At 39.9% G+C, this 27,387-nt stretch overlaps 1 protein-coding gene across 2 annotated transcripts in view; it reads left to right on the top strand.

Moving 5' to 3' along the window:
• The window catches only part of LOC117416274 (proline-rich protein 5-like), a 47,319-nt gene extending 20,436 nt beyond the window's left edge, over positions 1 to 26,883 (top strand). For both annotated transcript variants that reach the window (XM_034027392.3, XM_034027391.3), the window contains exons 3-9: positions 1,114 to 1,194; positions 8,269 to 8,317; positions 11,137 to 11,194; positions 13,451 to 13,542; positions 14,134 to 14,274; positions 20,477 to 20,615; positions 20,965 to 26,883. In XM_034027392.3, the coding sequence (XP_033883283.1) occupies positions 1,114 to 1,194; positions 8,269 to 8,317; positions 11,137 to 11,194; positions 13,451 to 13,542; positions 14,134 to 14,274; positions 20,477 to 20,615; positions 20,965 to 21,479 (1,075 nt within the window). In that variant the 3' untranslated portion in view covers positions 21,480 to 26,883. The remainder of the gene's footprint in view (positions 1 to 1,113; positions 1,195 to 8,268; positions 8,318 to 11,136; positions 11,195 to 13,450; positions 13,543 to 14,133; positions 14,275 to 20,476; positions 20,616 to 20,964) is intronic.
• The last annotated feature ends 504 nt before the right edge of the window (positions 26,884 to 27,387 follow it).

Genomic DNA, 27,387 nt, shown 5'->3' with positions numbered 1-27,387 from the left:
CCAGTTTACTGCAGCACTGTCCTTTAAACCACTAAAGAGGACTGTCTGGCATTTTACAAGAGCCACAGCTGGGTTTTATTAGAGCATTTTACAATGATCGAAGTCCAGACAAAGCCTTCGGCCTCTCACGTGGGTTCTAGAGTACACAGTGTGGCTCGCTACTGTGTTTAGATTTCAAATTAGATTAAAGATTCATTTTCTCATAATTTCCAAAGTTTTTGTTTTAATGTGGTTTTGCACATGTAATTAATGTAATTTCTACATTGATTTATAATAGTAATTTCTACAATTCAAGGTAAATAACAGTGAAGATGAAGTTTCAATTCTGTTTCAACAGAAATAGTGGGTGGAAGGTGCCTACCCCCCCAGTCTAACACTGCTCTAAATCATTCTGCCCCTCGAACAAAGCAACTAGAGCAATGAAACAGTAAACAACCACGGAACATATTGAAACAATATTGTGGCAGGATGGCTGAGGGGTATTGAGACTCAGAGACAGTAGCTGTGGTTTAAGCGCTGGGGAGCACATTTATTAAACAAAATAAAAACCACTGTAAATAAAAAGGTCAGACAAAACAAGTTACAAACACAACCAAGAAAAACACAGTAACAAAGTAACTGGCACAAGGGCCAAAATAAAAGATTTAAAGAAAGACAATAATACATACCAACAGTGCTGTCAGGCTGGGCATTCCCAGACTACCACAGAATAACACACAGTTTAACCTACAGGATACACTCACCCAAACACCAAGCTCCCAAATAAAGGATCTTCTCCTCCATTAATCATTCAATTAAGGCCCCAGCCACATTCTCACATTCTTTCATAGTGGACCACCATCACAAAGCGCTTTACAGAGGTAGGCTGTGAAATGTGCATTATATGCAGTGTCACTTACAATAGAACATTGATTTAACATCTCATGCGCAGGATGGAACACAAGGAGTCAGTCAGTGGCAGAGGTGGGATTTGAACCGGTGACCTTCTATTTACAAGCCCTGGACTTTAACCACTGGACCACACTGCCACTGAGCTAGACCCTAGCAAGGTGTGATACGCAAAACGCCACCTCAGATTTCTGAACGTTTTAATAATGAACTCCTCTTTTTCAGTATCCACAATGGAGTGATTTCTGTGTTCCAGAAGAAGGGGCTACCAGAGAACGAACTGTACACCCTCAATGAGGGTGTGAGGTGAGTGTGCGACAACACATCCAGAGATAGAAGCTGCTTTCTGGTATTTGTATAGTGCTTGTCATTTTATATTTCATCTGTAATGAAATAATGAACTCTGCTTACTTTTTTATAATGTTTGAAATCATTCCTAGTGGCTGTTTTCAATAACTCAAAAATGGTGTGTTTTAAACTGTTGATAAGTCTGTTGAATTCTGAATTCAGGAGCTTGTGTTCAGATGCAGTTGTAGGCTAGATCATCCAACATGTCTTTATATTAGTTAGTGCCAGCGCACTAGATGGCGCTAGCTCTTACTTTGGCCGATCTAGCCTGTGGTACATAAATCTCACCCTGAACTCACAGTCAGCATGTTAAGGCAGACTTCTACAAAATTCGAGAGAACTGGGAAAACACCACATGTGAATGAATGCATTTCAAAGATAAATGTTTTTATACACCCCTGTATGAAATCTGATACAGTTTGCATTTGGAAAAAAAGTAAGCTTGTTAAAGTTAGCTGGCCTAGATTAAAATCAACACAGTTTGCAAATGCAGTGATAACAATAGTGTGAACAGCAGGTTATAAGGTAACAGTAAGCATGGAAATGTATGACAGTAGGTGTGAGGTTAACAGCTCTGTGAACGTGTTAAACTTCTTACATATAAACCTGAAATTACAAGGTGCCAAAAACATGTTTAACCCAAAAAAACAGCTGATTGTCTGATTTTCAGATTGTTTTGTATTTTAATTTGCATAGTAATTGGTATTTGTGAAAGTTGTCGTTAACAGATACTGCTGTACCTTTCATAAAACTGGCCTGTTTTTAGGAATGGTTTGTTAAGTACTATAGTACCCTATAGAATTAAGTAATGTTGCTTCATAAAGTCAAATGAAACCTGCTGAATAATGTGACGTTAACATCTTGAAATACACACCGCTTAGTAGTTTTCCATATACTATGACAATAATTGAAGAATGTGGCATTGCAATATCATTTTGTAGTTTCTTTTCTTTGATTACATGATGTTAAATAAAATATCTAAATTATGTTCACACACACACACACACACAAACACACACGTCAAAAATTGATAATTCCTCTAGAGGAAAATATAATTGAACTTTGACCCATTTGACTTCTCGAGACCATCACTTTCAATTCAAACACAAAATGTCTTGTTTTCAATCACTCGACCACATCCACAGTACAGAAATGTTCGTTAATGATCAACAAAATGAGAATATGTTTAAAGAAAAAAAAAACAGTAAAGCTGTTATATTTGTATCTCAGAAATGGATAACGACATAGAACGTCTGTACAGCACTGAAATACTACGTTTAAAAAAACCGAACTGTACTGCTGAACGTCGTCTTTAATATTAGCATCACAAGGGTATCCATGTATTGGAAAACAATTCCATCTTGGGTTTCTGTGACAGTTTATAAATTACTCAACCTTCGGTCTCATAATTTATGACGTCATAAAAACCCTCGATGAGCCACAGCTGGGTTTTATTAGAGCATTTTACAACGATCGAAGTCCAGACAAAGCCTTCTGCCTCTCACTTGGGATCTAGAGTACACAGTGTGGCTGGCTACTGTGTTTAGATTTCAAATGAGACTAAAGACCCTCTTGTGTCTCAATCCTAAAATTCTAGGTGATGCTAAACTTTTGGCCACAGCTGTACGTGGTTTGCTATGTTTTCTCATTTTCCTTATAGTATGGTTTAGTGCACTTTAGAGGTGTTAATAGATTAGAGTTTAAACTTTATTCAAACATTAAGCATTACCAGAAATATGCATGTGAAATGCTGGCCGTAGTGTTTCACAGTGGTAACTGTATAGTGTCAGGTTAGTGATTTAATATCCAGTGTTCATTCATCGTGTAAACTTGGGAGCGTTCGCCAGTCGAAAGAGATTTTATTTCTGCACATCGCAGCGTACCCAGTTCATCATGCTCCCTCCTGCAACCATGCTGCCGATTGAAATGAGCGACAGAAAAGCAGCGTTGTTGCAGGAGGGAGCATGATCTGGATGCACTGCGATCCTTAGACATTGCTTTTTTGCACCGGGCTCCAGAGTAAATGCTGGTAAATTTATTCCCCATTGATTTATGAGCCGTGATGAGTGATTAAGAAGTGTCGGCAACATGTTTGCAAATATATAATGCTCTGATATAGACAACGTGGGACACAGCAAAGCTAATGTAATGCACTCTTGTAAACTTTGCAGGGTGTTCTGTAACCCTTTCAGCACTGTTGCTTCTTGGTATGTGCTATCTGAGTGGTCACACCAGCATTCCCAGGATGTTAAAGTGTTTAGTCAAATGTGTTTAATCCTAAAGTTTAAACATTTAGGAAAGCAAGCACCCCTAGTACACTTTGACATGCTTCTGTCATGGTAAGGACACTTGTAAAAGGGAATTGTAGTCGGGCAGCGTTGGGTTCAAGGCTCCCCAGTGGCGGGAATAGCACTTTTATAAACTTATAAAGATTCAAGCAGGCAAAACGCAAATCAAAACCAGCACCCAAGCTGTACTATTACAGTGCAGAGACAAGGTGCACAACTGCACTACCTCCCCAGATCAAAGCAGCTGGCTCTTTTAAAGCATGTGGCTGGGCTTCACTGATCATCAATTAATCAATTAGATCCACATTCTGCCAAACCTAAATTAAAAATATATAAACTATTTATGCAAATAGAAAGAAGCAAGAAATACAAAAACATCTTTTACATGGGCAGGGCTTCATTTACCTGAACAGGAACCCAGGCTGAACTCGGATAGGGTGTTCAGTTGCTTGTTTGTTCCACTTTGCTAAATATAGATGTTTCAGCTGATATCTAAACCATCTCCTTCCTTTGTCCTCTCAGCAGCGCAAACACTTGATTCATATAGGTAACAATTGGCTTGGAGGTTTGTGGCAGGATAGCACTGTGGCCTCAGATATTATTGGCAGGAAAGAGACTCAGTGGCAAGGAAGCTGCAGTTTAAGCAGTCGGTTCATATTTGTTAATCCCACAGGGGGAGAAAATAACAATATAAACAAACCAGAACAAATAAACAGGGCACAAGGGTTAGAATGAAGTTAGAATGTAAAATGAGTTCTAAACTGAGCAGCTCCAATGGAGTTTGGTGGCTTCTATTCTCATTGTAGTTTGACCTTACCAAATTCTGATCACGTATAGGTTCTGTACGAAGACCCAGTGGTAGCACAAGGGCAGCTTCATTGGCAATAGTACTAAAAATACCACTGTGGTAATGGTGATTTTTTTTTCTCCTGTTCTCCATTGTGTGAACCAGTTGCAGTGCCATGTCAGTATCAGTGTACTAGCGTAGCAGGACCTTTGTGCAATATTTGTTACAAATGTATTTCTGTTATCTCAGTGACCAGCGAGTGATTCAGGAGTAATTAGCCAAATGTCATTTGAATTTCCTTTTTACATTTCCCCTGATGGTTCCGAGTTCTGTGGCTCCCATACTGTTGTTCTCTAAATCTGCTTTTTCCTGGCTGTGAGCTTCTCTGGAGAATCATAAGTGTCGGGACTCAACTGCCTTCCTCGTTTCATTCAAATCAAGTGACAGTGTGACCTTTGAACTCTGCAAGTCCCAACTACTCTGGAGAGTAGGCAGGGCTGACAGAGTTGAAAGGTCACATTGTCACATGATTTGACTAGAAAGAGGAAGGGTGCTCCGTGCCCAGCAGACCAGCGCAAAGCCAGTTTGAGGCCGAAAACATAAGAATCTGCTCACTTATAGCATAATAACACCGCCGAAATGATGCGTGAGCAACGGGGATCAAAACCATGGGAGAGTCATTCACTTCATCACAATCCAAACGTGATGATCGCGCATTATATAGGCAGTGTTATTAGATGCAGAAGGCAGGGCCATGGCTACTTACTATAACCCGTCACACTGCAGAGCCTGATCTTTAGTTTCATATAAGAACAGATTATATCTGCCTAGCTCATTAAGTTTAAGAGCAAGCAGCTTATTCTGTAATTTAAAACAGGACTCGAAAGACAAGCCTCGCCAATACTATTGCAGTTACCAGTCATTTAAGGGATCATTCGGTTTTGTAGGGGGGACAAATGGGTTGAGATAATAAAACCCTGCAGCATGTAGGGCCATTGCTTTTATAATAGAGAAGATTAAGAAATATCAGGCGTTCTGAGACACCTTGCACCATGAAGACGGCACTGCTAATAGTGGAAGAGCGCAGTGCACTGGCTTGAGTTGTATGTGTCAAAGTGCCAGACTCTTCAAGCAGTATTTATAGTAGAGGTCGGCACGGGTACCCGAAAACCCGGGTACCTGTTGGATTTTAAATTACCCAACCCAAACCAGGTCTCTCTTTACTTCCGGGGTACTGATTATTAATTTGAGAATTTACAGAAAATGTAGAAAATATGACAATACAGACAACGTTAAAACAAGCTTTTCATTAATCATTTTCTTAACTGACAGGATATCAATGTTTTACAGAAAATAAGAACACAGCGAGCGGCAAGTACACCTCAATAATAATAACTGCGGCGACTATTCTTCTCAGGAACTAAATCGGAAAGAAAACAACATAACAGCCTGTTGGGTTTTTGTCAGTGATAACTCTGTGATCCATTAATAATAATAATAATAACTGTGTGGTTTCCATTAAAAGCATACACACTGCGTAAAGTACGAAGTACAAAATCAGTGTGATAAAAACATTACTCGCACACTTACGAAACATTGACCTGTTTTGTTTTGGGTTAAATAAAAATTTGTGGAGCACTAACCATACTACTACAGTATAAGCTAAACTGATGTGAAAAAGAATTTACGAACATCTATATTAACCATGCTTTAAATGAATGAATAAATTACAAACATACTTACTTTAATGTATACTGCAAATAAATTACCGTACATTGCAAAATAATCCAAATAAACAACACATGAAATAAAACTGTTGGGAGTTTTTATTTTTAATTGTTCATAATCTAACCAATGTCCTCTGCCTCTTCTGTTTCTTCTTCCACTGTCCACTGAGTGACCAGCAGGGTAACGAATCATGCACCTAAAACATTTGACATTTAATAATAAAAGAAATGTAAAACAAAAAATTAAAAATGAAATGGTAATGAATTACTCCTACTCGATTGGGAGTTGTTTTTTCTATCATAGTCTCTTTAGATTTAAAAAGGACCTTTTTGGTGTACAGATGTATTTAACAAAATGCAGTTAATGCAGTTGTTGTTTTTGTTATATTGTTGAATTTCACAACACACTGAAGGCATGGCTTGAACAGGTACAAGCCTACCCCTCAGGTCGTTGAGAGTACAATCCACGCCTTCTCATGTGGCACTGTTTACAGGTCACCTGTTTCTAAATACAATTCTTTTCTTGGGTGTATGACGGCAGCAAAGTCTGTGGAGCAATGCCTTCAGGATAGAGAAAAAGAAAATGAAACACTGAGACAAAGTGAAACTTTCTAGGGGAGACGAATCAAGCTTTCAGAGTTTACCAAAACTGCAGCGTTGAGAGAGCCTTTCTTAAAAAAATGTAAAAAATAAAATAACAAAAGTTAACAGTCCTACATTCTGGCTCCCTGCTTTATACTGGTATCATCACCCCCTTCGATCCTGTTCTTTATACTGGTATTATCACACCTTTCGATCCCCCTGTTATTTTGCTTTTGTAGTTTTACTTTAAGATATGCAGATATTTCAAATACAGTGTTTGAATTAACAACTTCCTGTGATGTAGGTCAGTTTCATTCCAGTGGTCTATTGGTGGCCCAGGGGCTCAGAAGTTGCCCGTAATGACTGTGCGATTGGCAGCACATCGGTGAAGCCTTAGGTACATTTTTAGAGAGACTCAGTCCAAGCCATTGTTGAAAATCTCTGATCTATTAAAACTGGATTAAATGTGCAGCCTCTTATTGACAGTCATACAAAAATCTGTTTGCCAAAATCAAATGATGACCTAATTTGATAGCGCTGGCTTAGCGTTTCCAAACCCTCCTTATAAAGGAAATTTTAAAAAGATGTGGTCATTTCCCAGAGGAAGTGCTAACGCTTGTGGTCTGAAGGAAATGCAGAAATAGAATCAGTTTAGCAAGAGGAACAAGCCTTGAACTGGGAAATGAATTTAGTGCAGGCAGGCATAGAAAGAGTCTTCCGTCACAGCTGAGACAGAGAGAGAGAGACACAGAGACAGAGCGTGAGACACAGAGACCCTCAATCCTGACCTCAACACCCCCTGCCTACCATTCCATCCTGGGCCTCTGTCAAGCAGTGACTGACAATTGTGCCAAAATGTGCTGTGGTTTTGTGATGCAAATTCATTTCCACTGGGGTCTGGCTTGTTGTCTTAATATTTTTTGTATCTATCATGATGCTTGGGGATGAGCATCTCTCACTGGGTGCAGCACTTTAAATAGAAAGGCACAAGGCACATGTTAATGTGGCAGTTTTCTGTTGAATTAACCATAGGATGTTTTTCTTAAAGCTGCACATTTGAGATGTACAGTATGTGGCTAATGCACGTGTTTAATGGCTAAGATGTATGAGATTATTTTAAAGGGGTTGAGTGTATTTTATTGCAGACGCCTTCATGAGTAAAATAAATCACAGCACTCTATGAATGAACAAATATGATCATGTTTGTTAGAAATTTAGAATACTTGTCCAACTGTAAGTAGGCAATTGATGGAACTTGTGTGTTAGACCGTTCAACTGAATGAGACAGCTCAGCAATGTAAACTACGCCCACACTGTTCACTGAAACCAGATCACACAGATAGAGCTGAAAACCTCAAGCCAACCCGCCCTAAACTGAGACACTGACAGCAGGTCCTGACTCTCCCTCAATGCCTTGTGTTTCACACTTCTACTATAGTCCTCACCAAATAGAGACCCCCTCATACTCCTGTTTGAATGGTAAGCTTGTCTCATTCAGAAGTTCAGAAGAGAAGTGCCAGCGAAGGAGTTAGTTCTACATTGCTCCACTGTATCAGGCACTACATGAAGCGAGAGACGGGTTCAGACACCTTGTTTTTTGTTACCTTATTTGATGTATTTATGGGTGTATTCCCTTTTTGTTTTACAGACGGCTGTTGAAAACAGAATTGGGATCATTTTTCTCAGAATACCTCCAAGTAAGTTGGTCTTTAGCAACACGCAAGGTATAAAGGCATGTGCGTGACATCCACCCAGCCCCTGTGTCACGCCTCTCACACCACAGTATCTCAAAACACTTGACATGTCGGTTCAAACAGAAAGAAGTGCGCAGCATCAAGACGTAGTAAAAATGGCAAAATTATACTAATAATACTAATAATACTACTACTACTAATAATACTACTACTACTATTACTACTACTACTACTACTACTACTACTACTACTACTACTACTAATAATAATAATAATAATAATAATAATAATAATAATAATAATAATAATAATAATAATAATAATAACAAAATCTAAATAAAACTATTGAAGAAAACAGGAAATTAATAAGAATCATAAAAACAAGCTAATACAATCGATAAAAACTATTATATTTGTAAGTCAGGTTACAAGGCTAAACTATAAGAGTAAGTCTTTAATCTTCACACCGATTTCATTTGCTGTGGTTGTAACATGATGTTTCATAAAGGACCTACATTGGCTCAAATATATTTACGGTAAAAGTGGCTGACTTGTTACAGTATTTTGGAGCCCCTGAAAAATATACTCTAAAAAGTCTAATTTTAAGGAATGCTGTTTTTATTTTTCAAAAGCAGTCTAAAATCACTTTCCTGTTTTCTCGATATGTTATTAACCCCTAACGGCCCGGGATGTGATGTAGTGGAGAGGTATCGCAGCTCCCCTTCGCTCACAATTTTTTTAAAGCAGCAGTGTGGAGTAGTGGTTAGGGCTCTGGACTTGACCAGAGGGTCGTGGGTTCAATCCCAGGTGGGGGATACACTGCTGCTGTACCCTTGACCAAGATACTTTACCTAGATTGCTCCAGTAAAAACCCAACTGTATAAAGGGTAAATGTATGTAATAATAATGTGTAAAATAAATTAATAATAATAATAATGTCATTGTATGTAAAAATAATGTGATAACAATTGTAAGTCGCCCTGGATAAGGGTGTCTGCTAAGAAATAAATAATAATAAATTATATTTAAGATATTTTAAAACAGTATGGGAACTCTATGGAATTCAAGAAGTTGCCCGGCCAAAACATTGAAAAAAAACAATGTGCATTATAAAATAGATGCATAGATAGGAAACTTAACATGGTATACTTATACACGCAGTGACGGAAGGGGATATACGTACTGTCTGTCACACTAGAGTTTTACATTTATCCAGTTGTGAGGAAACTTAGTTACAACATCCTTTAGTTATTGAGAGTGCAGCATTATAAAAGGCTGACTGGGTGTGTGTGTCTAGGCATAGGCGTGTCACACTTACCTTGCTATTTATATCTGTAGGACATTCTCTATCACAGGGCTTCTCAAACCTGGTCCTGGGGACCCCCTGTGTCTGCTGGTTTTCATTTCAACTGAGCTCTCAATTACTTAACGAGACCCTTAATTGCACTGATAATGTGCTTAATTAGATCTTTTTTTACTTGTTTTCAACTCATAAACAGTGGCATATTTCAAGTTTGCTATAATATTTTATAAGTAACTTGAACTCTGCAACTGTTTAAGAGCTGAAAACAATTACAAATTAAGCAAATTATTAGTTCAATTAATGGTTTTAGTTAAATGTTTGAGAGCTTAGTTGGAATGAAAACTAGAAGACACAGGGGGTCACCAGGACCGGGTTTGAGAAGCCCTGCTCTACCACAAGTTATTGTGAGAATCAGAATTAGCGGCTATATGGAGAAACCGGTCCAGTCTTGTCTTTCCGTTTGTATTTCACGCTAGTGACGGCTCTAACCTTGTATTAACAGAGGGATCTGGTGATGCCCCATGTGGTAGGGCAGAAGCCCTGCTGCTATAAATAGTGTGTGTGTGTGGGAATGTAAGATTGGCAGAGATGGGGTTAAATCTGTCCCTGCCAGCAATCACAGGTGTGGCCATCCCCCAATTAGGTAGTTGATGCTAATTGATGGGAGTGGCCACATGTATAAAAGCACGGAGACATGCTTTGTTTGGGAGAGATCGGAGAAGAGCTTTGTGAATTGGGCCATTTGTATTAAAGGGATACAAAAAAAGTTGAATAATTAAATAGAAATGTATTTATTAATTTATTTATTTAACCAGGCGATTTACCCATTGAGACAGAGACCTTGTTTACAAGGGGGTCCTGGAAATACAATTGCAATGCATAAAAAACAATTACAATGTACAACCAACGCAATAAAACACGTGTGGTTAAAACTTAATCAGCAGCACACAGAGTGTTAATGATGATCTGATCTCCTGACACAAGGTCTATTTTTCAGAATCATTGTTCCAAACTTTGCCTCCGACGCCTGCAGCTAGTGATCTCGCAACTAGTTGTTTCATTACGAGAGGGGGCCAACTGAAGAATGTCTCTTACAAAGAGGACGGTGAAAAAGCTGAATTGTTAAAAAAAAAAAATAATAATAATAGTAATTAATTCAAGTTCAAAGTAGGCAGGCTTTTGGTAGGTTCTTCCAGCAAAACTAACTGACGATTCACAAGTATTTAAAAAGAGATGACTGATTTAAGAAGGGTCTTCTTCAGTTGTCCCCAGGACCCTTTGTGACGTTGTGACATTATCAAACTTGTCCTTGTTATCTTGTGATAAGAGCATACACATGAAAGTGTATGGCAGAAAATTGTGGAAGGAGCAGATACATTGATGTTCTAAGTAAATCCTTGTTATATTTAATATTTAAAATATTGTTTTCCTCTTTGTGAGCTAAGCATGTCTTGCTTTGTACTGTATAAGAATTTTAACTGGAGTAAAAGTTCATTTAACATGTGTTTTATTTTTGCAGAACCAATTACTTACAAAAGGAATGGTCATATTAAGGGACAAAATCCGATTCTATGAAGGTAGGTGGAAGCAAAGATGACTTACATCCTTTTAAGACAACTGTGAAGTGCCGTCCATTTGCTCTGTACAGTGATTGTAAAAACAGTGATATATGTTATAGTTTTACTGAACACTCTGTGTGTGTTTTGTTTTGTTAGACAATCCCTTAGTGCTCCGAGCTTACTCACATTCTCACAATTACTCACATTTCTTTCAAGTTTGAAAGTTTATTTCTTACATAAATATACAAAGCTTTTGCTATTGCATAATTATTTAATACATATTACGATGCTGCAGTGACGTTTGGAGTCATTGCTAATGTGCGTAAAAGCTTTATTACGTAAAAGTTATGTTTTATCGAATGATTGTTTACAGACGGGCGCTCAAATTTGAGACTCCCTACCTGCTTGTCTGGTACGTGTTCTCTGTGTGTTACCATCGTTGGTAGCGTCACATGACCCTGTTTTGTGTTTAATAAATCCTGCGCGCATGTGCCGGTGTTTCAACTCCATCTCCTCTGTCTTGCAATGCGGTTACCCACACATGTGACACGAGTAACTTGTCACAATACAGTTTAAATGTTGATCAATTATTATTATTATTATTATTATTATTATTATTATTATTATTATTATTTGTTTATTTAGAAGATGCCTTTATCCAAGGCGACTTACAGAGACTAGGGTGTGTGAACTATGCATCAGCTGCAGAGTCACTTACAATTACGTCTCACCCGAAAGACGGAGCACAAGGAGGTTAAGTGACTTGCTCAGGGTCACACAATGAGTCAGTGGCTGAGGTGGGATTTGAACCGGGGAACACCCTTTTCTTTAACCACTGGACCAATGTGAAGGAATCTTCATAAAAGTACTATGTATTGATGTTCAATTCAAATTGGCCGTTTTGTCATTATTCTAATACAGAAAAATGCCAAACCCTATTATAGTGAACACCCTGATATAACGAACATCGAAGCTCCAGATAGGGCACCCTGACGATTATGTGAACGCTTATTTGAGGCCCACAAAATACAAACCATGACAATCAATAATCAATGAATTGATTAACGGTTGCTTCTCTTTGCATGGTTCTGTACATGTGCAGATCACAAGTTCTGGGCTGGTGTTTGCAGTCCTATTTCCATTCCGTTTCTGCAGCTGCTGTTGTGCAATATGATAACCCTGCTTGCAGTGCACAGGGACCCTTGCAAGAAGTTTCAAGTCACTGATTTCCACACAACTATGAGGTGTCAGTGACTCAGATGTGCAGTTCTCTTTACGTCAAATACATTGTCTTTTCTGCTAACCAGATCATATATCACTTCCACGGAGGAGCCTTTTATGAGTAAACCAGACTAATGTAGAACAATATTATTTTTGCACAGCTGAATGACGTGCAGCGTTCTGCAGTAGTGCTTACCCTCTGCTTGAGACATGTGTAGCATTGTTTTGCAGCCTCTGTCGGTAGTTTTGAACTGTGAGGTTTTGCAAGAATGTGTCTTCATTGAAATATTTCTGTCAGTTGTGGGTTTCCCATTGGCTTTGTAAGCTGTGTTTATCCTGTCAGGTGTAAGTGTCACTTAAACTCAGCTTCTAAGTCACATGACCCTTATAAGAGTTCACCATCGTAAAAGTATAGCAACGTTTAAAAAAGCCTAGAGAAGGCATGGTGAAGCATAGTAAACCATGATGGGTTGTAGGGTTAAGGGGCTGGGAAAACCATGAGGAAACTGCAAAATGACCATGCAAATGTACTATGGTAAACTTGTCTAAGATTCTTCTGCACATACAGTATATGTAAATTAAAAAAATAAGAGAAAATACATTAAAACAGTGAATGCATAAAGTGGAGAAGTGTTAACATCACACATGAGTTCTGCATTTCTCTGATCCAACTGCAATGAAACTTTCTTACCACAGTGTGTTGAGTGTTGAGTGTTGGGAATATAAAGACACGCATGTCTGTCTGCCTTTATGTACATATGTCAGACTTCTTATAGTGGAGGCATAATGTGTTTTCTTAGCCACAGTGTGTATAGGTAACAAGCTCAGGTGTGTCTTATTAAACTCATAGTAAGACCAGGAATGGGTCAAGCTGCTATGCAATCAGTCTTATTTCCATCACTGTATACTTTCCACAGATACGGTCTTTCTTTATCTAGAGAACCGCTTGTCCAACCGAGATCAAATCTGGATATGAAATCTGAATGTGTGGGTATTGCGAGTGTCAGAATCTGTCTGCAGACGATCCTCTCTAACTCTGTTCCTGTGCTGTAGGTCAGAAGTTGCTCGACTCCTTGGCCGACACATGGGACTTCTTCTTCAGCGACGTCCTGCCTATGCTTCAGGCCATCTTCTATCCTGTACAGGTTCGGCTTTTTTTATATTTTAACATAAACCCAGACAATATAAAGGGCCTTTATTTTAAAGCCAGTATTCAGAACGGATTCAAATAATTGTAATGGTATAAAGTTACCTTATAAAATGTATTCCTCTCTAAAAAAGAGATCAGGGTAAAATAATGGTATTTGCTTTAAACAGTAGCTGATAGTATCAGTAATATGCTAGCCCACAGTATTGCTGTCCATCATGTGCCAGGATGTGTAGATAGTACACAGTTTCACAGGAACTGGGTGAGTTAACCTACTTATTACACTGACAAAAGAGAGTGGGCTACATTCTCAAAAGTATTTACTCCAAATCATCGTCATTAGCGCAATTTCTGAATGGAAAAAAACACCAATTAAACATTTAAAACACTTAAGAAACAACGTAACACTTCACTGAAGCCCCTGAATAAAGTCTTAGTTGTTTATACAGTTTGATAATGTTATTGTGTGTGTTGCTCCTTTCTGAATAAAGTGTGCTCACTGGAGTAAATGCAGTAGCTTTGGGAGTGTAGCCCAGTGTGTTAATGCATTGTGAAGCGGCCCCTGATCTGTCACCCCTCTTCTCTGCAGGGGAAGGAGCCCTCAGTCAGACAGCTGGCTCTCCTGCACTTCAGGAATATCATCACACTCAACATTAAACTGGAGGATGCCATTTCCCGCCCGCGGGCCAGAGTCCCTCCCTCCATCATCCAGATGCTGCTGATATTACAGGTAGGTCTGTGTTACCAGGGTGGGCTTTAGAGGGTCACTTTCCATGTAGCGGTACAGCATGCACTGTGGTTACCATCAGTGCTGTTATTTGATTTGAGCTTCAGCGATACCTGCTGCTGAGACACACAGCAAGGCTGGACACAGGCTATCTCGCCTCCTATCTGATCTTGTGATAAAGCACACCTTTATTTTTCAAACAGTATCTGTTTTGCCATCTCCTTTTTATTAACGAGCAGCATTGCCATGCTGGAGTATGAGTGCGTCAAACATCACCTTCGTCATTAAGCGTTGCTGCCTCTTCTCTAGCTCTGCAAACACAATGGAAACAGCAGACAAGTACAGTCCATTCCCTACCAGGACTAAGACAAGCTTTATTTACCTGGGGGACCTTTCAATTCCTTTTTTTATTTTTTACTATTTATTTTTAGTACTACTGGAAGTTAAAAAAGAGTGCATGCACATAAAGGGGGTCCTGTTAATCGTGTAATAATATTTGAATACAATCAAGAGTTTATTGGACTATAGCCAGATGCAGTACGAAATGTCTATAGGAGGTTACGATACAGGTTTGGTGAAGACTGGTGTAAAGTCAAGGCAGTTTTCATGCTCACTGTGTAATGCACGTGGCCATGTGTCAACGCAATAATTCAATCTGAAATAAACAGATCTTATTCCAAAAGTTAGTATGGTGCATCTCTTTTGATTAATATAATGATATTAACATTAGATCTCATGTTTGAATTGGCGTTACTGGGTCATTATAGGCCAGTAAAAACATGATTGTCCTGAAATAAGTCATTTATCTGTGAAAATAATTGTGGTAACTAAGCAAAAATATATATAGATATTTTAATGAACATTTTAGCTCCCATTTCACCCTCATTATGTGAAGTAACCTGGTGTTACCAGTCATGTGACTCTCAAAGACTCCCTGATTGGTCAGATGGGAAGCCCATGTATACTGGCCTTAAGGTTGCCGTGGTGTTACCTGTAACCCAGGAAGTCAACTTTTAGTGTTGTGGTAATTCAAGAAATTCGACAGCAGCTGGAATAATATTCTGACAGTGAGAGATAAGATAATGTTTTTTTCTCGGCTGGGTCATTACAATTCTAAGTATAGCCTAGTCAAGAATGCCTGTTTGGATGAAGGGAGATGCCCTGGAATATTGTAGAAGACAGGATTCTGGTCATGCAGTCTGCTGCTGAGTGTGTTCACTGTCACTGAGAGCATTCTAATTCCGTGTAGTGTCAGTTTGGGTCATAATATCATTCTGTTTATGAAACTAACAGAAATGTCTGCTTGGTTTCTTGTCAGAAACTCCCCCACTGACAAAGAATGCTTTTTAAAAGAGTCGTAAACTAAACACTGGACAAATACTGGCACCATTGCTGAATAAATCCTTTGGCGCCAGGGGTGTCTTCCAAAAACATTGCAAACCATGGTATTCTAGTAAATGAATAGGATAACTGTTCTGTGTGGGGGATGATCATTACTCTGTAATGCTCTTGTACGCTGCAAAAAAGCTATTTGTCCAATCCCATAACACACTGCTGGTGGTCGTGTTTATCCTGCGTAACAAATAAAACCCAGAGAAAACAAACATTGAGCAGGTTGCTACACGTGGCGTGTTTGCAGCCGTGGGAATGGAACTGCATGGCCTCTTTACTATTTGCGGTACGCAGGCCTCAGCTGTAACACAATTAACTTTCTTGTGATGATTTATATATTTTTTTTTATCCCAGGCATGTTCTTCAACAGCTGAAAACTAAAAACTGCGCTGAGTATCCCCAGCGGTCTTGGCCTTCCCCTTAGCATTCGTTTCCTCTCTCAGCCCTGCAAAATATCGGAGGAAGCTGACACTTCAGATGCAGTATTTGTTGCCTTAGCTGCTTATTTAATCACTGTCTGAAGAACGCCACTGTTACAAAAACCAGCATCCAGGTAGCGTGGTACACTTCATAGAAGGACATCTCAGTGGTGGTTTTCCCTGAGTAATTAAGCTACTCCTAATTATAGACGGTGGAGGATGTTTCAGCCAGTCAGTGTGTCATTTACGTCTGCTGTACGCCATCAGCTGACATCAACTGTTCCATGTTGAGTTTGTGCCTTGCTTTATTCTCTATATCTGTATGGTTACACCTCTCGGAATTCCCTTCAACTGCAATTCAAAACGGTGACATCACAATCGGCCACCCCCTCTTTTCAATGAACACCTCTAAATAAGGGTTGGTTATGAATATCAAAGTGACAGAACCACTCCAAATTAGTAAGGGAGTGTGGTAAGTGGTACGTGCAGGTGCAGGGGTAATGCAGTGCAGTAATGAAACACAGAGAGTTATAATCGAGTTTGGGACAGTTTTTAATTGTATCCAGGTCTGGTGACCAAATAATAATCCCTGGCAATACACAGCAATATATAGTGCATGGAGTATATAAGAACAGGGTTACAGTCCCAAATAATAAACATGAATATCCGCCCCACAATATACTAACACGGTCACCAGTCCTGGGTGCGTGCAGTAGTGCTCGTGGTGGGTGATGATAATTATACAGTGACTGTGGTGTAGTTTGCGATTCTCCGTACCCTTTATGCTATCACGCATGCCCCCTTGGTAAACGAGTGCAGCTGTCTCTACTATCTGCAGCTGCTACGTCGTTTCTCTTCCAGGTCAATACGTTCCTGCAATGGAGTCTCGCCTTCTTCCAGACTGACCGACTTCCCAGCCCGGGGAAAGAACTGTCAGGCCAGCCTGTCCAAAGACTTCCCCTTTCGCTGCTTAGCGCCCTCACAGGTCGGGAGGGAGATTTACAACCAAAACTCATTGTATTTCTGTCACAGGGGGCCATAAAAGAAAGTGCTTTTTTAGTTATTCTGTAGCTAGTAATGGTCTGCCAGCTGTCCTTTCAGACCTACATACTGCCAGCTTTGAAAAACCTGTTATTGCAGAATAGGAGAGGCACACAGTGTAGAATTTCAACACCCTGGAGAAAGAAATAGAAGCTGACCCAACGCTGGGTTCACTGGCCTGTTCACACACCCTCTGAGTCCATAACCCATGTGTCTGTCTGTTAGATTATCAGATATTCAGTTATATACCCTATAGAGTCTGTAATGTTAGGAAGCCACACCTATCCTTTGTGCATTAAAGTAACAGGTTTCAGCTCTTGGTACTTATCTCTCTCTGACCACATTGCCACATCCTCATTTCCGTACAGGTTTCTGACAACAAGAGCTTCCTCTCCTCCAGAAATCAGGGGCACAAAGGCCAAGCATGATTACTGCAAGCATGTCCATACAGCGATAGAGATGTCATTTATAATTGAGGAGATACCAGAACTAAAGAGACACTCTCTTGTATGGGATACACTGCCCCCTGGTGTGTAAATATAGTATAACGAAAACTAGCTCTTCTGTTTTCTCACAGATTTCAGCCACAGTGCTAGCGCTTGTATTGACAAACCACAGCGCCTTGACATTCTAGCTGCAGTAGCACTCATCGACCGCTGGTGGCGCCACGTAATGAAAACGTTTGTTGGTAACTTGATTAGAGCCGCTGTGCACAGCTTTCTTTGCTTGTCTCCGTGACTGTAAAACCTCAGCATGTGTATCTATGGCAATACTGACTGAAGTGGTTCCACTTATCAAGGTACACAGAAGCCCCACTGTATGTACTGCATAACATAGTCATAGGTTTTAGGGACACTGCCCCTGTCAGTCTTATAAGAACCTTCACTAGCGCCTCGTTTTCCTGAGCAGGGACTGACTGTCAATCCAAGCTGATTCGGGCTCTCCCGCATTCCTCTTGAACCCCCATTGCTAGTCTACCCGGTGAGTGAAAAGACTCAGTTTCCATGCAATGCGAGTTTTTGACGTTAGCTGTTGCTTTGCTTCCAATAATCCAAACTTTTGGAGCTTTTTGTCACTTGATTGGTCAGTGTTGTGACGTACTTCCACCCATCCCACTGTGGAAAAGGGTCTGAAAAAAAATCAGGGGCAGCTTGGATTGACAGCCAGTGTGGGTTGGCTGCATTACCATGGAAACGCAGGATCAGGGGCAGCAGGGTTTTGAACCCGGGTTGAGTGACGCATGGAAACGAGGTATTGAACTCTAAAAACCAGCCTCAGTGGTTCTCTTTGGGGATGGTTCCCATACTATTTTACTAGCTTGATACAAAGCTAACAGTATATTTATGTTTAAAAAGGTATTTTTATTTAATATTTTGCTAAATAATCATATAGTTAGTCACAAAACTTTTTGTTACAGTATGTCTGTCAAGTCAAAAGAGGTCAACAATGATCTTTTATTTTACTTACCTTAGATCAATAGATACACATCAAGGCATTTTAAGTACGTTTAGTTCAGTTATAATGTACTAATATTTACTGCCCGTATCGCACTCAATTCTGAAGGATCCGACAAAATTATTTTCTGGATCATGGCATTTTGTAGTAACGGTTCCGTAGTGAAATGTAGTCAATTATGTAACAAAAGTGAACTTACGGTGTAGCTATGCTGTCCAAACACACCATAAACACTGCCTTGCTTGCTTAGGTTACACAACCACATCAATAGAATTTAAGAAAGAAGTGGTGAAGAGGCAGGAAGGATATAGCAGGTGGTTAAAGTCTGCAGAGATGTGGAGTATCTGTCTGGGATTACTTTGACTCTGAGCTGAAACACCCCAGAAGAATGACCTTCACAATCACTCCTCTGGTTCAGTCGCATCCCCCTTTTTTTTGGCTTGTCAACATTCTTTAGAAAATGTTTAGTGTATAATGCACATCCATTTTATGCTAAAGTGAAATATATTAAAAAGTAATTAGTAATTCAAGAAAGGTAAACCAGCTTATTGTGCTTTACAAAATATCAAACGTTTTTTGAATGTATTTAAGTGAATAAAATTAAATCTGCTGTCACTGTGGTTCGCTAATATCTTTTTTTAAAAGCCATTTTTTCTAAATCTAAAGCAGCTTTGTTACCAAAATAAAATTATTTGATATTCTGAATTTGTTTTATGTAAGTGGCCTCTACATTTTCAGAATGTCTGATACAAATGAAAGTACCTCCAGTGTGCTGAATGCTCCGTTTTACACCTCTAATTCATGAAATATGCCGTTTGCAATGAAGGCTCTGCCAACTGGAAACATACATATGTCTGTAGTGTCAGCTCTATGGGATCTGAAGCCCTAAATCACAAAGGAAATGACACAGAACAGATACAATGAAAGGGTTAAGCGAGGGCTGGGTTACCAGTGGGGATGATCAGGGACTAGTGCTGTGCAAATTGATTTGCTGGCTAGGTCAATGAGCCATGAAAGTCGGGAGACTTGTGTCTGCTTCAGGAGAGTGTGATGAATGGGCAGTAAACTGAAATGCATCTCAAAGGCCTCTGTATTCTGTAAGGAGTGAAGTTCTGTAGTTTTTACAGTAGCTTCCAATACATTTTAAATTGATGTTTGGATTCTAAATGTCCTGTCATTTCTTTCATGGTGTTTGAAGTCGTTCTGAATGGTTCTGGGTCCGGTTGCTCCAATATCGTGTTATATGTTTAATGTGTTGTTCCAGTCTTGCATGTTTAGTGTTCCCCTCTGTACCTGTCTTTACCTGGCTTTGAGCTTTCTGTAAGTTTGCCTGAAAATCCCCAAGCCCCAGCTCTGAACAGTAATCCCTTCAATTCAAACAGTGTGACCATGTGACCTTTCAACATGTCCCCAAGCCAGGTCAAGACAAATAACTCAACAGAAGCCAGGCCCACTCAGAATGGGTTGCTGGTCCATCTGATACAAACTATCTGTTATAAATAAGCAATTTCATACAAACTGATACAAAGACATTTCAGAGGGCTGTATCACCACTATCAGGGTCTCATATATATTATAAAGACATTTCAGGTGGCTGTATCACATCAATATCAGGGTCTGCTATATATTATAAAGACATTTCTGATAGCTGTATTGCATCAATATCAGGGTCTACCATGTATTATAAAGACATTTCAGAGGGTTGTATCACATCAGTGTCAGTATTGTATAGCAGTTACAGTAAGTAACAAATGTATTCTGTTAAATACAGTATTCATTATAAAATACATTATGAAGTATAGGTTCCATGGGGCCTACAATGACCTGATACAGCTAGGCACCCCAGCCTGGATTTCATTCAGGCCGTGTGACAGTCATGCCGTTCTCTTGCCTTGCAGGGGGTGCACGAGTCCAAGGGAGGGACGGAGGACTACTTGAAGCTTGAGGCCTTGATCCAGAAGGTGGTGTCTCCGTACCTGGGAACCCACGGGCTCTTCTCCGACGACGGCCAGGCCACTCACTGCACCTGCGTTCTGGGTAAGTCATGTTCTGTAAGGCCAGTCATTATCAACACCTTCCACTTGTCATGGATTGGCATCTCACCCCATTGAATTCAATGGAAAGGAAATGGTTGGACGCGAAACGCAAACCATAGAGAAACAACTTACCATTCAGCTGAAGCGCTCTGTAGTTGAGAGGCAAGTACGTGTCGTATGCTGATGTTGGTGTTATTAACAGCCCCTAAGAGGAGATTCATTACACAGACTCCAGCCAGCATGTGCCTTCCTGCCAACTGTATCATCCTCCAAACTCTTGCCAACTCTTCACAGCTTCGTTCGGTTTTCTATCCAGTAGTCCTGACCAGGAGCTCTCTTTTCCTCCACAGAGAAGCGTTACCTCCGGCGCTGCGCCAAGGCGGGCGAGGTGATCGGGAAGAATCCGGTGGTGCGCTCCAAGAGCTACAACAACCCCATGCTGACCCCTGTGGTGGAGTACGAGTGCGAGGTGGGCTCTGCTGGCAGCACGGGCATCAGGAGGCACTCCGTCTCCGAAATGACCTCCTGCCTCGGGCTGCAGGGCTACTCCAACCTCACCACCATCATGGACGCTGGCTCCAAAACCTCCATGGCCAAAACCAGCCAATCGGATGAGCAGGACCTGTCAGGAGGGGGAGGAGCTTCTCCGACCTCCAATCCAGGACTCTTGTGTGAGCAGGACCCCGAGGGGGACAAGCACGCTGCCTCCCTGCATCCCTCGCATTCCTCCAGCGCCGAGACCACAGTGGACCAGACCCTGGAGTCCACAGACTCCGACTCGGAGGGCATTTTTATTGATTTCAGCCACCGATGCTCCAACTCTCCCGGGTACAGCAGGGAGACCAGCAGACAAAGCGTGGTGTAGGAACGCAGGGAGAAGCGGAGCAGACTACTTGTGTGACAATCAGCAATGCATGACTCCAGGCCAAGTCATTTCTTGCCAGATTTGCTTGTCAAAACATCTCGATTTTTGTTTTTTTTTCTTTGAAAACAGCGTTTTGTTTCCACCTATTTCATGCCTAATATAGGCCCGCTATTGCTGTCCCGAGCTAATGTTGAGTCCTTGCTGAGCTGTTGATTACTGTAACTCATTGCCTGCTGGTCTCCTAGGAGCCTAATTGAATATGATGCACACGATGCTGCAGCCAGAATACTTGCCTGCCTGTCATTTTTCACAGTTTCTAAGGCCACTACATTGGCTACCAGTGAAGCATTGCATTGATTTTCCAACTCCTCCTGTATCAGACAAGCTATGGCACTGGCCCTGTCCATTTGAGTTACTTATGCCATGCAAACCAGCCTGTACTTTGAGATCTGCCAATAGTGGTGTAATGCATCTCCTCCTAGCAGCTGATGAGTTAATAATACTGACATCCGTACTTGGCTCTCTGCTACAGAGCTTGCTCTTTTAAAGGTAAGATGTTCCTCTTTGAACTGTATGGTTCCTGCCCAGCCCTTGCCTTCCCATTCAATTCAATGGGTTGAGATGCCGATTCATTGAAGGGGCCTCTTGGTAATTCCAAGAACTTGATTAAAACCATTTCATAAAAGCGATTTGCGAGGAATCGCTGTCGCAGACCCCTCGCAGGTTGCAATTTGTGTTTCATAAAACTTTGGCAGGGCTGCGACGTCGTAGATTTTCACTAGAAACCTGCGACTGACAGACAGCAGTCGCAAGTAGCAATTACCATAGCAGATCCTGTTTCAGGACATACCGTGGCGCTCGTACTACTAGCTCACTGTGGAACTGTACACTTTATTGAACAGATTTCTCAGGTAAAACATTCTGATGACAATATGAACCCCCACCGACCCCACCACCACACACAGTACACAGTATGCCGTGCAGCAATTATTACTTTAATAATAATAATAATAATAATAATAATAATACAAACCAAATTAAATGTGTACAATAAATAAGTTAAATAACACACAAACGTGATACAAATAAATAAAATGGATCAAACTCAAGTAACAAAAACAGTGACAAGCGCCTCCTTCTCACTAGATAAAATCTAAAAGAAACCCACCAGATCCCCAAATAACGAAGCTTTGTTGCAGCGGCCACCTGCATGTTATTACCTGCCCCACACGTTTAAATAGTGAGGCTAAACGCAGCTTGATTATCAGGCAAGCCCCTAAAGACTAATACAAGTGTCAAGGTAGCGAGTATGCTTAGCTGGCTATATACGTTTCATCCAAAAGCCCATTTTCAGCTGAGTAGAAAGAACAGTAAGCACAGATCAGTACACCTTTTCTTTAAATCCGTTTGCTGCACAGCGTTGCTTTTTTTGTTCTCCACAGCTGAAGGGCTTTCCTTGTGTATGTATAGAACTTCAAAGTACAGCCTGTCACTTTTCACAGCTCCAAGTCTCTTGTCGACAGGGATTTTGGTTTTCCTCAATGAACTTTTAAAGCTTTTTCATCTCTCTTTTAATTTCGTTCTGTTTGCTAGATCTATCCATTTCTTTCTTATTTGTGTTGACCAGCCCCATTTCAATAATTGTATATTTTGTTTGTTCTTAAAAAAACCTTCACTAACTCGGTGCCCTCGATTACATCAGGCAACAATGGCACTGTCTCTGATACGATGCTCATATATTATTATTTTTTAAATCCAGCCTCACAAGCCAGAATTGTTCATATGCAGTACATTATGTGTTGCCAGGCAGAAAAAAAAAGTGCTACACAAGAAATGGAATCTAGTTACATAAATAAAATAGCATTTCTCATTTCATAAATGCCTGGGCATTACAGGGTTAAATCATGGGGCTGTAGCTTTACAGGAGCAATAACAAACGCTTGTCTATTCATTCTAGTGCTGGGACGAACATGGAATTTTCATGTTTGGATATACGCTCATAATTAAAATATTCGTTAGGATATTCGTTCGTTTTCAAAAATTAATAAAAGCCATTATATTGCTCTGAACGCAGGCAGAGACAGCATAGCAGCAGGGGCAGGGGGGCGTGGCCCCTGTGTGTGTGCCTTTATTTTACAGCAAGACGTTACACTATGCAACACGTTAAAGTAAAAACATATCCCAGAGTAAAGAATATACCCCAGTGAATTAACTACAAAACAAAGGATGCCAAATAACAAGTTAAACGTTGTTCTGTTTATTCCCAAAATAAATAGTACATAAATTTGACAACACATTTTATTAACTTTTTTTATTAAACGTTTCTTCGCAGTAAACAGTGGCCATCAACACGTTTTCATAAAGTAATAACATGAGGTTCACTTGTGCCTTATTATAGCTGAGCAAGCAAACTAAAACTGAAATTTAACTTTAAACACTTCAAATAAAACAAAGGTGGAAATGGTATTGTAAAACGAATGGGGGAGAAAACTCACTGTTTTGGTTCTCGTTTATTACATTCCACAAAACAAAGTCACAACAAAAAATACATAATATATACAATCTATATAAAAATCACTAGACAACATTTCCAGCAAGTTGGGCACTGTTTAAGCGAGGCATTTCAGAATGATGTGCTTGCCTTTTTTCAGTCCCATGAGATTCTTACTCGCTCTAAAGCAACACAACGCATTTTTGTCCCAGGTGGCTTTCCATAGAGATCACTATGCATGCGTGCGCATAATCTGGGTTGTTTACTCTTTGCTGTCTAAAACTTTTAAATAGAGGCTCCAGAGCTGCTGTGGTGATCGTGTTTTGTTTTATTTATTTTTTTTATCTATATTAATCTCACATATCACACTGAGCTCTTTTTCATTTACCATTTTTGAAACTGTCGCGCAACTTCTGGTGAGGCGATAAATAACTTAAGTGCAAGATATTTTTGTCATTTCTAGCGAATACGAACATCTGATTTTTGCATCCAAATACATGTCAAAAAATATTCATTTGAATATTCGGATATTTGTCCCAGCACTAACTCATTCTGAGAATCACATACGGAAAGACCCTTAGACCATGGAGGTGCAGACCTGTATTCTGTGAGCAGGTTTATATCATGGAGAGTCTTGTTTATTGTGGGATTTCAGAGATGATACAGCGGAAACCCCCTTTTTTTTGGTATGTCATTCATTTTTGTTAGTTTCGCTATGACAGTTTAATTGCTGACGTGTATAGCTGGTAATTTAGCTGTAAGCATATTATAAAACTTTTATGGTTGCTATAAATCTGTAAATTTTTTCAAGATTGTTAACAAATCCAGCAGATAGAGAGGGGTTCACAGCATTGGACATCCTGGTGGCTTTTTTTGGCTTGAAAATATCATGTATATGTTTAAAATATATATAATCTTAAAATTATGGGGGAAACCATTGGTAAAGTGGGAACATTTTCCAGTGAAATATGAATCAGTACGCATGCCGGTAGTCCGTTAAACTCTGAGGGTACGCGTCTCAAAGGCACATAATTGCATTTGACAAAATAATTTATGAAGTAGAGAACAAGAGAAATGTGCAGGCAATAACCGTATTTCAAAAGAAGCTTGACGGTTGATCTGAAATAAAGCTTAAAACTGTTAATAAACCACTGACACATTTATCTTCATCTCGATAAACTTGTCACCTTTCCACAGTGCATGCACAATGCTACTGTACGCTACAGTGCAACAGCACCGCTTGTTGGGAGAAAAGGGTATGGCAGGCAGAACCTAATAAGAACAAGACTAGAAATGGGTAAATGACCTGTTTCCATAATGTGACACCCTGTAGTATTAAAATGATCACAGTGGTGGCATAATTCCACCTACTGAACTGATCATAGAAAGTATTCAAATGTGTTTGTCAGATTTGTTCATTTAACCACGTGGGTCATTCCAGCTTACATGGAAAAACAGGAGAATTTGGCTAAAAACAAATGGTCTTGAACGAGACTGGAACGTTGGAAGAATGTAACGTTGCTAACGAGAGGAGGCTTTCAGCCCATGTCAGCGCGTCCGGTTCCCAGGAGCTGATTGATCTCGAAACTTTTTCAGTTTGGGTTTATATATCGTCAGAGGAGGCACACCCTCCCTAGAATGTGGTCTACCTGAGCTGGAGTGACCCAGGTACGACCAACAGGTTCTCGTTTAGAAGAGAGGGGACAGGCAATGCATTTTTTAAGTCAAGACATCTTGTGCTATTAAAACAAACAGCTTTTCTTTACTGGAGAATAATAATGTCACAGCATTTAGACTTGCTTGGTTTTAGTGCTCAGATTTGCCTTTAGGGTGGGTTTCAATTGAACTGGCTTAAATATAAGCTGCCACTGACTGAAGGTTGACATGAACGAGGGGAGTCGCCTCCCAAGTCCAGTGTTTGCTTTACTTTTGGTGATGTACAAAGATTTCTCTGTCATCAGATGATCATATTTGCAGGATTCCAATCAGTAATTACAAGCTTTGACTCAGTAATCAACAGAGGTGCTCAATGTGCCCATGGTCTGATTTCAAAAGCTTTGGGGATTTCACACTGTAAATTTCAATCAGAAAGTATTATTACAGTACAGGTGATCTAGGAACAGGTATGCTTCATTTGTAATGATTTTACAATTCAGTTTCTGTTGTTGTGCTTTAAGATTTTTTTACTTCCTTGTACCTAATCACTTCCTGTGCAGTCAGCACAGGAAGTGATAAAGGTACCAGGAAGCAACAGAACATGTACTCTATCCTATTTTGTATTTAAGAAATAATATCAAATTAGAATAAACAAGCAAGATGTATTCTGTACCAGGAGAAGGGGAGCTGTGATACATTGATTGTAAAGCCTTGGATGTTGCTGTTATGAATAGGCAAAACATGAAAGAACTTCACTGTGGAGTTTCTAAAGAGGGATTCAACATAACAGATAACTATAAAACCAGGCATGAGTTGTAATTGTGCACTGACTACAGTATGAAGTGGTCTTGATGTAAAAAAGAAAATCATAGCAATACAACAGGGTGCATTTTCAATCCTCAGCTTTTTCTCCGCTTGTAACAGTGCTCTATTTGAAGCTGCCAGTAGGTGGCAGTATTGCATAAGGATTTGTATGGAGATCTATACATACAGTAATTGAATGCCTTTTTTCTGCACAGGATTGTAAAAAAAAAAAAAACACTTTTACAATGGAACCCACTCCAGATTTTGTACACAAAGCTGTAAGATTTTAATACTGCAGTTAAACTTTTGGTAGAACAAATCATGATCATGTTACTTATGCTCTTAATGTGATTTTTATTCTGTGTTTTTTTGTCTTTCTACGACATCTTTGATAAATGTCAAAGAGAAAAATATGTGTTACTTTTAAATAAAGTTGTGTTATCAAAACGCTTATTTTTGTGAGATGTGCTGTGACTTTATAGAATGAAACGGATTCTGTGTTCTGTGGTTTTAACTTTCTCTTGGATGTGTGCAAGTCCTGTGTCTCCCATATTGAGCCTTAGTACTTGTGTGACAAAGTGCCCTTTCAACTGCTAGTCCTATACCGGCCTCTGTATCTCTATAGCAGAGAGTAGGTGGTGCTGGCAGAGTTGAAAGATACATTTCTATAGTAAAACGAGTTTGAGTTTGCACAGTATTGCCATGACAATGGACAGGAGGGGAACGTAAGCAAGGTCAAACAAACCGAGAAATGTGTCCCTTTGTATGAGAATTGAGTAGCATGCATGGGAGCTGTTAGTAGATTTTGCATAGCAAGGTGTAATTCAGCACCGTGAAAGCATGGCGAAGCCCAGAGAGGTATGCTAAACTATGGTAAATGCATAGCATTACCATGGTAACAGAATTTACTGTGTTAAACTTGTATGAGGATTTGTGTGAGTATACACGATAGCTGAG

This window comes from Acipenser ruthenus, chromosome 7 (assembly GCF_902713425.1).
Source record: "Acipenser ruthenus chromosome 7, fAciRut3.2 maternal haplotype, whole genome shotgun sequence".
Classification (NCBI taxonomy): Eukaryota; Metazoa; Chordata; class Actinopteri; order Acipenseriformes; family Acipenseridae; genus Acipenser; species Acipenser ruthenus.
Note: the sequence above shows the minus strand (reverse complement) of the source record. Positions and strands in the feature narration are given on the sequence as shown.